This window comes from Harmonia axyridis, chromosome 5 (assembly GCF_914767665.1).
Source record: "Harmonia axyridis chromosome 5, icHarAxyr1.1, whole genome shotgun sequence".
Taxonomy (NCBI): domain Eukaryota; kingdom Metazoa; phylum Arthropoda; class Insecta; order Coleoptera; family Coccinellidae; genus Harmonia; species Harmonia axyridis.
Window position 1 is genome coordinate 20255063 of NC_059505.1, and position 16469 is coordinate 20271531.

General features: G+C 33.4%; 2 protein-coding genes and 1 long non-coding RNA gene across 4 annotated transcripts in view; 2 read left to right on the plus strand and 1 right to left on the minus strand.

Annotated features, from left to right (window-relative positions):
- The window catches only part of LOC123681060 (A-kinase anchor protein 200), a 79903-nt gene extending 72298 nt beyond the window's left edge, over positions 1 to 7605 (minus strand). The window contains exon 1 of the mRNA XM_045619251.1: positions 7449 to 7605. The gene's annotated coding sequence lies outside the window, so the exon portion shown is untranslated. The remainder of the gene's footprint in view (positions 1 to 7448) is intronic.
- A 2077-nt stretch (positions 7606 to 9682) lies between these two features.
- LOC123681061 lies at positions 9683 to 11311 on the plus strand. The gene is made up of 2 exons (XR_006747603.1): positions 9683 to 10394; positions 11132 to 11311. It is a non-coding gene; the product is annotated as an uncharacterized LOC123681061 (long non-coding RNA).
- A 786-nt stretch (positions 11312 to 12097) lies between these two features.
- Positions 12098 to 16469, plus strand: part of LOC123679601 (sphingosine-1-phosphate phosphatase 1-like) — a 52988-nt gene continuing 48616 nt past the window's right edge. Inside the window, exons 1-3 of one of the 2 annotated variants that reach the window (XM_045616970.1) lie at positions 12098 to 12812; positions 12908 to 13158; positions 13534 to 13706. In XM_045616970.1, coding sequence (XP_045472926.1) covers positions 12509 to 12812; positions 12908 to 13158; positions 13534 to 13706 — 728 coding nt within the window. In that variant the 5' untranslated portion in view covers positions 12098 to 12508. The remainder of the gene's footprint in view (positions 12813 to 12907; positions 13159 to 13533; positions 13707 to 16469) is intronic. The other variant, XM_045616969.1, reaches the window with a different exon arrangement.

A 16469-nucleotide genomic window follows, 5' to 3' on the forward strand; every position in this document is an offset into this window, starting at 1 on the left:
TCTATGAAGAGAGAATTATTTTATAATTGGATTGCTAAACAAAGTCTTGGCATTGCATCCATAGTTTATTTATATTCTATAGTGAAATTAAGTATTGTTATATCTGTTTTTTGTTCTTCAATGAGTAATCCAAAAATCTAATAAATCCCAATTGCCTTATAGAATTTTTACTGAGTATTTAATCGAAAATTATATTCAGAAGAGTAACTTCAAGAATTTCTTCACCTCTTACCCACTTGAAGATAATGCAATAAAATTTTAAAATTCACAAATTAAAAATAATTTCATGCAAAAATGCTTTTAGTGAGTGAGTTAAAGCTGTTATGGGCAAAATAATTTATGTAATTTAATAGAAACTAGTATAAAAACATTTCAATAAAAAACAGAAAACTCGTTTAATCAATCATTCATTTCATGAACAGTTTCAATAAATAGTGACTTTAGAAAGTTATTTTACACATCGGCTGATAAATTGATTCCAATTTTGAAAGTTACAGTACAACTGTGATGTCAAAATTTTTCATATACTAAATGGATTCTTCGAATTTTATTTCTGTCTTATTATGATATGGCTCTTCCATTCACTAAGCTACACTATTTAAATTTATCAACCAGTTTTTTCTGTTTTCTTCACCAGTTTAGACACCACAGTTAAAATGATCCATAAGAGTTATTTGATAAGAATTTTGCAAGCAGGTTGCTATCCAGTTTCCATCAGTAATGCAACAATTTCTGAAGAGCCTTTGGTGAAAAGGAATATGCAATTTTAATGATCTTCAATGGGATCTTTCATGGGCGACTCCTAAATGAATAGATATCTCTCCATTAGATTTCCTTGAAATGAGATAGTATTTTACTATATTTTTACGTTATATAATCTGAATTTCCATTTATGAAATCATGACTGTATGCGTCCCTTCGTAATAATCGTAATTTCGAAAATTCGAAAATGATGAACCATAGCAATTTTTAGTGATATTTTTGTAACCAGAAATAAAGCCGCGACTAGACGTTCATGACCTACTTCGATGTCAATAATTCCTGAATGGACTGTACGAAGCCAGATTGAAAAATCAATCAATTATTTTATAGAAAGTAGAAATATATCACCATTTCCAGTCATCAGTCGGAACAGTTTTAATAATAGGTTACCTATATCTTTGAATATCTATTCTGATTCTGAATACGAAAAATTTAAGAGTTATCGAGGAAAAACTTGAACTAAGGAAATACTACAATTTCTAACTCAGTGGAGTAGTCTATGACTTCCGGAAAACATAGGAACTAAAATCGAAATTTGGATGACTAAATTTGACATTTCATGAAATGTCATTAATTATTCATAATTGAAACTTTTATTGGTTTATGGATTCTCAACCATCTTAACGAATAATTTATTACAATTCATAAAATTTCGACTCTTCAGTTTCTTTCTATGTTTTCTAGAAGTCATATACTACTCCATTCAATGAGAAATTGCAGTTTTCCTTAGTTCAAGTTTTTCCTCGATAACTCTGTAAGTATAGGATTTGCTTGAAACTCCTCTCTTTTTATACCTACGTAAAATTGACTGAATGAATAAAAAATATAATTTTTTCCAAAAACTTTTTCATAAGATATCTATAACTCATGAACCATTGAGCTTATACTCAAGTATTGCCCTATTGCTAAAATTATCATCAACCAAGCTATCTGATAATGCAATAATAGCTGCTTTCCAGCCAACGTCAGGAGCTCCTCGGTACAGCTCCGAAGCGTACCTAAGCGCACTTGTAGTGTTCCAGTAAACAGGGCGTCGAGCCATCGCGTTACCTTCCCCTTTCCCCTGAAGCACCCCCCGCATTTGCGGGGCTTCGAGCCCTGAGGGGTTGTCCATTAATCATGTGAGGCTTGAAAGGGGGGGGAGGGGTTTGATAAAAATCACGAAAATATCACAAGGGGGAGGGGGGTGTAGTAAGATATCACGTGTATTTATTTTTTTGTCAAACGCGCGATTTTTAAACAAATATTAAGCGGCACGTCGCGGCGTGTAGTGGCCTTGACTACATTAAATATATTCATGTACTAGTACAATACATGTTTTTCCTATAATTACACTCTTCGTTTATTATTATTGTTATGGCAATCAAAAAAAACTTGCAACCTGGTGTAGACATTTTTATTATGGTCCTTAATTTCAGAATAAAATAAGATTATAGTTTATACCTGTATTTAAATTAAGATAATATTCAGAAAATTTTAAGATTCGTTGTAGATACTAAAAATACACGTGATGTTGAGAAGGGGGAGGGGGGGTGGTCTTAAACCTCAATACGTATCACCAATGGGGGAGGGGGGTTAAAAAAATGCTAAAAAAAGATCACGTGATTAATGGACAACCCCTGACCGGTGTGAGAGAGAAAGAAGACCGTTACTACGAGACAGCTGTAGAACGCTGGTTTGTTTACGTTCAATTTGACAGTTTCATTTTGGCGCGTTCCACTCATAGCAAGGGCTCGAAGCTCTAGTGCACCGAGCCCCGGGGTGACACGCACCTGACTGGAAAGCAGCTATTATACTGGTTATGCCGTTTGGAATAAGAAAAGAGTACTCTGTTTCCGGTATAAAAGGAAATTGTATAAATTTTCAGCACAAAATTATTATTAGTTTACCATAAACGTCTAATAGGCCATCGCGGTGAATCACCCTGTAGATCATTATCATTTAGCCTTCTGCTTCCACTGCGGGACATACATTTCGCCTTACAATATAACGAAGAAATTAAATTCAATTCGGCAACGTAGCTGCTACTTTGACGTAGAAAATTGGACGTCATTCAAGGATCTCAAGGTCATGCACCTATTCTACCCTAGTTTGTCTAATCTTCAGACAGAACATTTCCGAATTCATCTCAAACATTTTTGTGCTCTTATAATTTTATGCAACGATCAGTTCATCATCGTTGATAATGTTTCTTGATAGTATGTTACAGGTCGAGAATAAAGAATAATCAAATTATAACACCGTAGAATGACAGTATCATTTTTGATGTGACAGCAAAAGCTACTCCCGTCACAAATTTTCTGAAAGAATCGACGTCTGAGTCCCATACATACGCAAAAATATTATTTTCAACTCAAGGGTTTGAAAAGTGTGCGTCTATGGTTTATGACTGTTTTGCAATTATCTCTGGCCAAGCGTTTTCATAGACTAGTTCAAGTGACTTTGGATATAGTATACCATATGAGATAAAATCATGCAGCACTCTTGTGTGCCAAAGTTGATGAATATTCTATACATATAAAAAAGCGGTAGAATACATTTTATACTTCCGAAATATCTTCTCGTTACCTGGTGGTAAATGTGGACATTTCTGATTGAGTGCTCTACAATTACAAATATTAGAAAATTTTGTATGTTCAGTTTCAATAACTATCACCTCGCTTAAACATGAATCATCATTGAAGTGACTGAATGACAAGGTAATTGAAAGGAAACAAAGAGATAATCATATATGAAATTGTTTGGAATATTGTGAGTGAAAAATTGAACTAGGATTCATCGCACTTCATAGGGAAGACTGCCTTAAATTTCATAAGAACCAATATCCAGAAATTTGAATAAAGAGAAGCCCGGTTCCTACGTTAATACTCAAAGATACGAATTATGGCGAATGCGCTCCATAAGTTAGGAGTGTCTCTTGCGATGCATTAAAAACAACAATTAGTAATTCGAGTTGGTTTGTGAACCCTCCATAAAGCCTCTTTCTTTACAAGAAATGAAGACAATGAAAGTTCTCGAAACAATTCTGTTGCACTCACCGTGGATATGGGATAGATCCAGAATTTCATAAAAATTTGAATAACGGATTCATTTCGTGAAATTATAATCTACTAGCTTCAATAATGAATACACCTGCCACTTTGAAATAATTGCATATTTTAATTTCTATGATCAAGATGAATAGGTACTGCTTTGAAACACACTATAGAAACAGATTAAATGAAATTAACCCTACGTATACATGAATTCATAAAATCTCGAATAACTCTTGAATTATAGAGAGGGAGCATAACCATGTTTGGACACTACCCTTATTGTTCTCCGTAGAATCCAACGTAATCATAAAAATTACAGGGTTCTATTTGAAACACCCAGTGATTATATTTCTCAAGTTCAAGATATGCACGATATTCCTACATCATTCTTGTTCGAGAAAGTGAATCAAGAATACGCATAGGATATTTACAGTAAAAATAATTCACGTAATTGTGACTAAGGAAATTCTCGCTTTTTTTCGGTTTTTTCTTAATATTTGAAAACTATAAGGACTAAAGCAATAATTTCAGGAAGGGATAATTGAGATTGGAAATCTTGATAATATCTAAGACATAAAATGAAAAAAAAAGTTTTTTCATTTCTTGTATAACCGGAAGTGCCGGAGTTTTTTTTTTTAGCTGAATAGGGCATCATGAACAATGTCATATTCCGAATTTTCAGATTTCAAATAGGCCTTGTTCTCCAGAAACGTCTAATAGGCATTCGAACTTGAATCACCCTGTATAGCGTGATTGGATCGTTTAAAAAATGAAATCGTCGAAAAACGGCCCCATTTGAAGAAAAAAAAAATGCTGTTTCATCAAGACAATGTGCCGCGTCACAAATCAATGAAAACAATGGCAAAATTGCATGAATTGGGATTCGAATTGCTTCTGCAACCAACGTATTCGCCATATCTGGCCCCCAGCGACTTTTTCCTGTTCTAAGACATCAAAAGAATGCTCGCTGAAAAGAAATTTAGCGCCAATGAAGAAGTAATCGCCGAAACTGAGGCGATTTTATATAGAATTTTGCCAAAAAAATGTGTTTCACTATGGTAGACCGGGAACTTTTCAATTGGCCTGTTATAATATTAATATTATAATATTTTTTCACACGTCCCTGTATAAGATTATGAAACATGCCCTAAATTTTCATCGAAATTCTCATGACACCAAATAAAATATGAATATAATTATGTATTAACATATACAATATCGCAATGCAGAATGAATTTATCTATTTTTTTATAGGCACATTCATCAGCAATAAATATGTTTTCACTTTTTTCCGGAATTGCTCTACCACAGGTTTTAAATGACATCAATTGTTTTTTCGTATACACCTTGAAGCTAATGTTATGTTGGTCCTGTTCTCCTTATTCCATACGAATCATATTCATTATCTTCTACTCTACAGCACGTTTAGCGTTTCGTTACGATTGCCTATCTGTCGTCACAAAGTTAGTGTTCTGTGATGGCTCTGGCTGTAAACAAGATATTGCCATTAATGCCATTGGAATACTGCAGAGCTACCTCATTTATTAAATGCATTAGCCTCAATTAATGCTTTCAAGCCATCTATCCAACCAAATCGCTCTACCCTGTGGTTGAGTGTAAAACACCAAAAACACTGCAAAAATTACATCGTGGTTTATTTTATCGTCAAATATTAAAAATCATTAATAAGAGCATTTAACAAAGTTATTTAAAAAACAGTTTAATAGCGGACTAGAACCCAGGTCCTTCGCGGTCGCAAGTCCAAGCCTTGGAACCACCGATGCAGCTATGTATCCTTGTGGATATGTTTATCGTGGAAATGTATTCAATTACATGTTTATTTTCCATATTCGAAAAACTATCTTTTTCAATTTTCTTTAAATTTGATTGAACCACGAATCGATAAATTTAATCTAATCGGTATGTCAAATTTTTGCATTTTGTTAAATGATCGAATATAACTTAGTTTTAACGTACAGGTTGTTACCCATTGAAGATTCATTGGCCCTAGTAGATATTACATTTGGCTGATTTTCATCAACACAAAAATTCCATGGTTTTAATAGTCACCTTAAATTAAACCAAACGCAAACTGCGTGTTTGTGAAATACATAAGATTTGTGTATTATCTTATCAGTAATTACTGCAGTGAGTTTTTCACTTAAAATTGCCAATTTTTCTACAGAAATCAAAAATCTGTTACTTTTAAATTAGATGGACCATAAGCAGTGTAAAAAAATATCATTAAGGAACGACAAACGCCTCATTTGATGGTAACATTTCTTTCCTAAGCCAAGAATTTGAATGCCAGGACTGCGTCCAAGAGTTATTACTAATCGCGTACAGGCTCTTTCCTCTGCGATCAATGTTTATGTTTAATAAACCATTATTATTATTATTATTATAATTAATTATAATAACCGTCTTTTTTAAAGTACCATAATTCCGAACCAAGTTTTAATGAATGAATGGCCTCTGAAATCAAAATCGTATTTGACATTTGAAATCAACAATCGTAGACATTAAGGACTCTTTTAGAAAAGTTCTCACTACGCAACACCGAATTTTTTTGAGAAAATAACTTAAGAACTGTTAGTCGTGTAAATATTAGAAAATTTTGTATGTTCAGTTTCAATAAGTATCACCTCGCTTAAACATGAATCATCATTGAAGTGACTGAATGACAAGGTAATTGAAAGGAAACAAAGAGATAATCATATATGAAATTGTTTGGAATATTGTGAGTGAAAAATTGAACTAGGATTCATCGCACTTCATAGGGAAGACTGCCTTAAATTTCATAAGAACCAATATCCAGAAATTTGAATAAAGAGAAGCCCGGTTCCTACGTTAATATTCAAAGATACGAATTATGGCGAATGCGCTCCATAAGTTAGGAGTGTCTCTTGCGATGCATTAAAAACAACAATTAGTAATTCGAGGTGGTTTGTGAACCCTCCATAAAGCCTCTTTCTTTACAAGAAATGAAGACAATGAAAATGAATCATTGTGAATGCCTTATATAGATGAATACTCTAGCTTTGTTGAAATGAAGCAATGATATGTAAAAACAATATGTCAAAAAATGTACCTATCACCATTATGTGAATAAAAGTAAACTGGATCACGATTACACCAATCTAGTAATTTTTATTGTACTGCTAACTGTTGGTACAAATGATAATCTTTATCGTTGTTAATATATGACGCAATTTCTTGAAGAAATTCTAAAATATAAAATTCAGCAAAACCAAAATATTTTTCATATTCAAAGGTTTCAATGCCTCCTACAATTTTAATTATATAAAGGAATTTCCTGACCACAATCGAATTAATTCATCATTTTTACCAACAATACAATGTTATATACAAAACTCAAATCTAATTAGATCTTTCGTCAATGAAGAATGACGGAAGAACCGATATGATAAACAATACTAGCTATTTGTTACTGAGAGAAACATCGTAGTGCTGATTAACTCTAGCAAAAATAAAATACACAATAAAAAAAAAATTTGAATAACCGGTAAACCGGTAAAGGTTTGGTACTAACAATGGAGATTATGAAATATTCCGAATAATAGGATAAAATAGTGGAATAACTTGCAAAAATAGGTAAAGTTTAATTGATCTAATAATTCAATTACTTACTTTACAATATAATAACACGAAAAATCACAAATCAACTTAATCAATCTATACACTAGACAGGAAATTATCAACTGAAACGCGCACAATCTCTATTCAAAATGGCGTTAGCCCTGCCCTGCCAAACCAACTGCATTTTCTATTGGTACATTCGATTCGTGACGCTCTAGTGTTACCAACAATGAAAATCATTAGAACCGACACAGATCATCAAAACCATAGAATGTGCTGTACAGGGGAGCAGTGTTATCAATGCTACTTCACTGAAAAACCCGAATTCTATGTCAAGAAATCCGAAAAGATCCGCGCCAACCGAAAAAAATTTCGAAAAAAATCCGCTAGTTCTTAAAACCATATATTATTTGAAAAGATCCGAAAAATTGGATATTTTCCATGTGCTCAAGTTAAAAAAAAACATTTGACTGGCTCTTTCTGGTTTACAACATAAAAATATAATAATATTTGATCACAAATATAGCCATTATCCAGGATCAGATTTTGTATAAAGCCGTGTTTATTAGTTGAACTTCAAGTTCGAACTTATTGGCATTAATCTCGTTCCTTCTGTTTATCAATTAATAGTAAAATCGTTCCTTAAATAACCTTATTCATCAAAATAAGCCAATTACCTCAAAAACAGCGTACTAATTTGAATGACAATTTGTTTATTTGGATTCCGAACAGTGACAGGAGAACTAAAATGTCGGTGTGTGACGTCATCACTAATAGAGCGTATATTAATTTAACAATGTAGAGGTTCCCGCGATACATCTACATGTAGGTGGATTGCTTAGGCCCAGTTTCACCAAATGCTTTAATCTTGACTTGGCTCTTAAGTGAGGCCTTAGGCCTTAGATCACGATTAATGTAATGTAGCGTTTCACCACACTCCAAAGCGCCATTTAATCGACCAATCGCGATTTAGCACTAATCGGCCATTTTTGGAGGATTATAACCTTTCAAGTTGAGATTAATAATTATTTACAGTCCATTCAGGAATTATTGACATCCCGGGTGGCTTTGGAAAATCGAAATTAAGTTTGTACTGGCTCATTCTGTAACATTTTAAATTGCAGATTTCGGGTTGGCATTGGAAATGTCATTGACAGGAGGTTAGATTTCAGTTTGTTTGTGTTATTGGTTTTGATCGAAGAAATTTTGAAACTTAAAAGTTGTATCAATTTCAAACACACATTGATTAGTTTATTTGAGTATTTCTCACAGTACTGTTTGAAAAAAGAAGAAGGCAAGTCATTACAGCCTGGATTATTAGTGGAAGAAAACCTGCGCTATACGATTTCACCTTCAAAGAATCATTGAATCATTTGATTGTTACCAGAAGCCAAGCCAAAAGCAACCAATATATCAGCCTGGATGAAATTTGACCAAAAAGCATCTGGATTTTAATCAATCAAAGACAACATTACATAATCTTAATTGGTTACAAGTTCAAAACAGTTAATAAAAGTCAAATTCTCATATGTATAGGCTCAATATTTCCCATTTAAAATACACGTAAACTTTGTTTTTGTGTTTTATGAAATTTATTGCAGAGAATAATTTATTGATATGTTTGATTGAAATATTATTTAAGAAGCAGTTAAACTTGTTAATAAAAATAAATAAGTTAATAAAATTACTTATATAGTTTTTTTTCCAGAATGTGTGGTTTCGTGAAATGGGATAATTTCTTTTTAACTTCTGCAAGTTTCCGACATTTCGAAGCACATCACTCGACATTTTCGGCAAAAATTAACTTTGTTTTTTGTTTACAAGATGACAAATGATTTGAAATGTTATGAGTTATGAATGAATGACACCTAGCGCCAATGGTGGTCATCACTGCTAATACGATACAGAACACTATATAACTTTTTGTTCACAACGTTGCCAAATGGTTTGACTATTTAATCGCGATTTGGTTAATCGCGATCATCTTCGGACGGGTTGATGCATGGTGAAACAGAAAACACTGTTAAGCCTGCTTTAGTAACAAGCGGAGTTTAATCAATCTGGGATCAAGTGCTGTTTCGTTAAACTGGGCCTTAGTTCTTAGGTAAAGTGCATAAACGCCCTCATTGATTTGTTAGCGTTCAATTCTTATGGTGGATTTATGCAGTGCACCGTACCTAAGAACTAAACCTAAGAATTCAGTGGCGTTTATGCACTCTCTTGTTAGTTCTTAGCTATGGAATGCGCACGTGCTCGAACTAGTTTCTATTTGTTCTATACTTACTCTATGGTATGAATGTGAAAGTTTGGCTCATTTGGATAGGATACGCTAAAACGGACCAAATATTTGGACCCGATCGATGATTCGGGTTTCTTCGTGAATCCGTCGTAAATCCTCGAGTTCCCGAGGATCTGCAACTAAAATCATTACTTGACACATAGACAAATAAAGAGAAGACTGACGACTGCGTGCTGTCGTTTGAAATGTTGATGCTAGCGACCCGAGGGACAGGGTTAGGAACTAATGTATCGCTATTTCACACAAAAACATATTTCATCCTTATCTACTGTATCTACTGATGAAATGTTTTCGGCGTAAATTCCAACCTCTCTTTTGTGTTTCATTTCAGTCATAGACAAATAAAGAGAAGACTGACGACTGCGTGCTGTCGTTTGAAATGTTGATGCTAGCGACCCGAGGGACAGGGTTAGGAACTAATGTATCGCTATTTCACACAAAAACATATTTCATCCTTATCTACTGTATCTACTGATGAAATGTTTTCGGCGTAAATTCCAACCTCTCTTTTGTGTTTCATTTCAGTTCTCTCCTGATTCTTATTTTCTTGCAGGTACAAGTTTGTTAATAATAATAACAATCTTTATTTCAGAAGGTTCTCATTTACAGAAAAATAACAAATGAAACAATGTCAAAAACTCTTTACATAAAAAATCCTAAATTTTAGAGGGTTCCAGTTGAAATAAATGATCATGTAGGTATGTATTTTTCGTATTTTTTGAAATTTTCCTCCGTTTGAATATTTGATGGCAACGTATTGAAGAATCTTAGGCATATATCTTCTAGTTTTTTCGTATAAGTATGATAATTATAAATATAAAGCACCTTTTGTCATAACTGATCAGCATTTCATCATATCATTATCTATTCATGTTGCATCCAAACTTGTCAGGGGTTCAACCACGAACAAGCACTGTTTTAGACCTCCAACTAGAATTTTTGAATGGGATAAATCAATTGAAGCTGTTCTATCCAGCAAATATTAATATGAGTATGAGTAAAATATGTGGGGACCATATCAGTGAGGATAATTTTTTCAATACACCTAAAACAAGACTTTGACTTTCATCCCTGCCAGATTTTCCAAATTATGCACTGCTTTAAGATCAGAATAATTTAATTAATTATGTGCCGAGTACTAGTTTAACAGATTCAAGTTCAGATAGGATCAGAAATTACCAACCGAATACTGATACTGTTTCCCTTTTTGTGAAGAAAAGACCAGGCATTTTAAATCAAATTAATATCAAGAAAAAGAGTCATTTAACAAAGAGAATATTTTTTTATATTAGTACCTAAATGTCGAAGGGAGCAGTTGTGTCGATTTAAGAAAAGGGAGCTATATTTTCACTTCATATTGTTCTATTGCTATCACCTTATATACTTTCAATAAAAGTCTCTTCAGGATCACCATCAATTTTTCACTTTGTTCCAGGTTTCAAAAGGCTTACGTTGGAGTTCTGCCAAAGAATTGAAGATTCCAATTCTCAATCAATCCTTCGATTTCCTGGATATTTGTCAGTAATCACAAAAATAATTATTTTATCTTCAAATGAAATGTTTCCTTCTTTAATATTTAAGTGGTACAATACGATATATATATAATTTGATTCAATTATTTCATTAATTTCTGTTCACAAATATCAATTTGTATAATTATCTGCAATAAAAAGTATGTCAAAATTCGTTGAGTATTATTACTTAAGTAAAAAATAAGTTGGATGCAAAACCTCACTGAAATATTGAAAAAACTGTAATTGATATTACAGTTTTTTCACAATTTTCGGTGCAGGTTTTCATTCAAATTTTGAGTTGTTTGGAATTATGAAATAATAAGGAGCCAAATGCGCAGAATCAACATCATTAGTTCCAATCCCTGCCCATAAGGTCGCCACAATCACGCTTATTTATTTTACCGCTGAGTCGTCACTCTTTTCCTCCTTTCTCTATGACGCTACGTCATTACATTACTGAACCTCCATCTTGTTGTTATGTCAATTGTCAACAGTGTCAACCATAGAAAAATATATATCACTGAATTGTCTCTTCTTCTAACAATGAGAACCTTCTGAAATAAAGATTGTTATTATTATTAACAAACTTGTACCTGCAAGAAAATAAGAATCAGGAGAGAACTGAAATGAAACACAAAAGAGAGGTTGGAATTTACGCCGAAAACATTTCATCAGTAGATACAGTAGATAAGGATGAAATATGTTTTTGTGTGAAATAGCGATACATTATTTCCTAACTCTGTCCCTCGGGTCGCTAGCATCTACATTTCAAACGACTGCACGCAGTCGTCAGTCTTCTCTTTATTTGTCTATGGTTCGAACGAACTAATCATTTTCAGAGAGACGACCCAATCGAACCATTCGTTCTGAATCTGAAGAATCTGAAGACCCGGGTCTTTTGATTCGTTCGTTCGTGAACGACACAGCTCTACAGTCCATGTTATTATAGGTCTATGTTGTGTGCTGATAAGAACCCGTTATGATTAAAAAATTGGAGAATATAGTCAAGAATTATTTTGAGCGATAAAAAAAATTCTCAAATAGTTTTTTAAAGAAAATGTTGGCAACGCTGAATCATTGACAAATTTTCATAACCCCAAACTATAAGATAAGGTGTCAAATTTTCAATTTTCTCTTTAGTCCAATGTTCAACTCGAAAATTGTAATGAAATACTTGGAACTGCTAATGTAATATTTCCTGAAAATGTTCAGAATTTAATGAGAATTCTGTGAGCCATTTAAGCGACCTAGATATTGACTGAAAATTGATAGTTATCATTGAAATTTTTTTCATTAAAATGGTATTCTCTGAAGTAGAGAAACTAAAAAGTCCTGAATTGGTTGCATCAATTCAATGTTATTTTGGAATTCAGAAAAAAAATGTCATTCAGGAACATACGAAAACTTGTAGGATAAAGGGCGAAAAGCATGATTTCAAAGCATATATTGTGACAAACAAATTTTGGTACTGGTTGTTCATTATTGGAACTGGACTTGGTGATGAAGCTTTTTATGCTTTATTTATTCCTTTTTGGTTCTGGAACATTGATGGAGCAGTTGGAAGGAGGGTTGTACTTGTTTGGGGAATTGTTATGTACATAGGTAGGATGAACAAATTCTACTGAATCAAAGTATTATTTCTTTCTAATCTGAAAGTATTAATTTGATAGTGATTTAGTCCATTATAATTTTTATAGGACAAGGAATAAAAGATATTGTACAATGGCCTAGACCTGGAGCCCCAGTTTTTAGGCTTCACAATAAATGGGAACTAGAATATGGTATGCCTTCTACACATGCTATGGTTGGAGTATCTATTCCATTTTCTGTTATTTTGTATACAATGAACAGATATTTATATAATGTTCCCTTTTGTATCCTTTTTGCTGTTGCCTGGTGCACAGTTATTTGTCTCAGCAGGTTATACTTAGGAATGCATACTGTATTAGTAAGTATTCAACTATCCTGATCACTAAGGGGTTCTTACATGCACACTTATTTGGAAAAAACCAATGCACTACATATTGAATTCAATGACTCTTTCAGCCTATTGGTTGGTTTTTTAAGTGAACCAAAAATGTCTCACCAGTTCGGACAATTATTCTTAAAAATCAAAGAATTGTTATCAAAATTTTAAGCTTACTGCATGATAAAAAAATCTTTGGGGTTGACTGTGTAATACAGTTATATCTCCTTTCATCAAATCCTAACTGCTAAGTTAAACCTATTGTTGATGCACAAATTGTTTTGAACTTGTTTTTGAATACTTAGTACTATCTTTTGTGAATAGAATAGCCAAGATACATTTTTTATTTCTTTTTAGGATATAATAGTGGGACTCCTATTAACAATTTTTCTGATGGTTCCATTAGTCCCATTGGTTGACCATTTGGATCATTACTTAATGACAAATCCTACCTCGCCTTTTTTACTCTTGGTTTCATCAATTGTCGTTATCATTTACTATCCTAATAGTGGTAAATGGACTCCTACAAGGTGAGAATTTTCAATTCACTCCTATGTTTAGCAATGAAGAGAGTTTAGCGAAAAAGTGCAATAAACTTCAGGAAGTGATTCTGCATGAAAAAAATAATGAAATATTATATATAATTTTTGTCTGCAAATGCTTTGTTTTCTGAGATATAGGGTGTTAAAGTTTTACTTGAAAACCGGCTATTTATTCATTGCTTTAAATACAATTGAAGTAGTGGAAAGAACTAGCTTATGAAAAATTACAAAACTAAGACATCCCAACAACCCATACTGGAAAGAATGAAAAACTCAGCAAAAAATTCATAATGGAGCCATTGATATACCACTATAGTAGAGCAACTACAACAAAGGCAAAGTTGCCATTTTTCGAACACTTAAAATCACAAGAATAATAGTTATTTTTTATATTTCCTAATAATTTCTAATTGAATATGTAATATAAAACTATTAGTCCAGGAGCCAGTAACAGATATATATGACCAAGTTCCTCTCAAACGGTAATTAGTAGAATGCATCAGGTAATAGTAATAAAAAGCCTCCTGAACGTCAGCTGCGACTCTGCTGGGGGGGAGAGCGGCGGCAGCCCCCCAAACACGAAGAAAAAAAAATAAATTCAGTCATTTCCTCCCAACTGAAAATTTGTCAAATTGTAGCTAACCCAATGTCTAGACGAAAAAATACAATCAGCTGGCTATAGCATGGTGGATTAGACGTCAGCTAGTGCCTCAAACATGAAAAAAAAAAAATATTTTCAATGACAGCTCTGACAGCGACTCTGATAATGAATCAGAGAGTGCCACACTCGCGAGAAAAGGACTTTCTCCACATGTTGCACAATAATATTTAGTTACTTCCACTCTCTGATTCTGAAAATTTGTCAAATTGTAGCTAACCCTATATCTAGACGAAAAAATACAATCAGCTGGCTATATCATGGTGGATTATACGTCAGCTGGTGCCTCAAACATGAAAAAAAAAAAATATTTTCAATGACAGCTCTGACAGTGACTCTGATAATGAATCAGAGAGTGCCGCACTCGCGAGAAAAGGACTTTCTCCACATGTTGCACAATAATATTTAGTTACTTCCACTCTCTGATTCAGTATCAGAGTCGCTGTCAGAGCTGTCTTTGAAAATATAATTTTTTTTCATGTTTGAGGCACCAGCTGACGTATAATCCACCATGCTATAGCCAGCTGATTGTATTTTTTCGTCTAGATATTGGGTTAGCTACAATTTGACAAATTTTCAGTTGGGAGGAAATGACTGAATGTATTTTTTTTTCTTCGTGTTTGGGGGGCTGCCGCCGCTCTCCCCCCCAACCGAGTCGTAGCTGACATTCACGATGCTTTTTATTACTATTATCTGATGCATCTCACCAAGTATCTCTCGAGAGGAAATAATCAACCAAATTTGCACCTGGCTCCCGGACTATATATTACTATCTGGAAGACTGCAGTCGATAACTATTTTATTGCAAGATCAATAAATTTAGTTTCCCTCTCTCTCTATTCATTGCTCTCCAACCTGTCCAGATAAGCGAATGAAATTTGGTTGGTTATTACACATTTTCTGACATGCAATTAGGAATTTTATGTTCATCATTGGTGCACATACAGGTAATGATCTAAAATTTTTTTAATAATTAAATGGTACACCACTAAGATTTCAAACTAATAGTCATTTTTGAATCCAATTCGTTACAAAAAATCTCTCCTGCCTTTTTTATGGAGCGCAGATTTTATGCAAGAAAATAAAACATCACATTTATGATCCAGCAGTGTTTTAGGGCCGGATATCCGGATATCGTTGCTGCACTTTACAAGACATATATGGCTTCAACGAGATGCTCAAATGCTCGAGCGACGTGTCATACGGTTGCCAGACGGGGTGCAAAGACCTACTTATCAAGATCGATTGAATATCATGTGTCTCGACACATTTGCGGATCGTAAGCATCGTGAAGACATGATTGTGACGTTTAGAGCATTGAATGGTTACTTCGGCTCCGATCTATCGCATCTCTTTGAGTTGAACACCAATCATCTAAGAGGGCATAACTTGAAATAATAATAATAATAATATATAATAATATATATTTATCCCTCAAAACCATATTTACATGTATGAATACAAAAAAATATAAAAAAAGGTATAGGATATGTCCAAAATGATTATATACAATCAAGTAGCATCTGAGAAGTATTCCTGAAGAGAGTAGAAACACTTAGACAATAAAAAATTTTCAACTAACCTCTTGAACTCACGTATATTTTCAATTCTAAGGGGAGTGCATTATAAATTTTGATTCCCATTTAACTTGGGGATTTTTCGAATCTTGATAAGTTATGATTTGGAATTATCAAATCGTGCAATTGTCGTGTAAAATATCCATGTTTAAAATTCAGAGGCAGGAATGTATTGATGTTCTTTTTAACGTGTTACAATTTCAAAAATATATACACAGACCAAGGGTAATATCCTCAGTTTTTCAAAGAGTAGTCTGCAAGAGGTTCTATGAGATACCCCACAAATTGACATTACTGCCCTCTTTTGGAGTTAGAAAACTCTTTCAGTAGATGAAGAACAACCCCAAAGCATAATTCCATATTTTATCCTAGATAAAAAGTGGCTGAAATAGTACGAGAGACATATGTCCCTATGGGTGATATCCCTGAGTCTATACAGAGCAAAGCATACAGATGATAAAATGGAACAGAGTCTGGTAACATGATCTTGCCAATTCAAATTTGAATCAATGATTA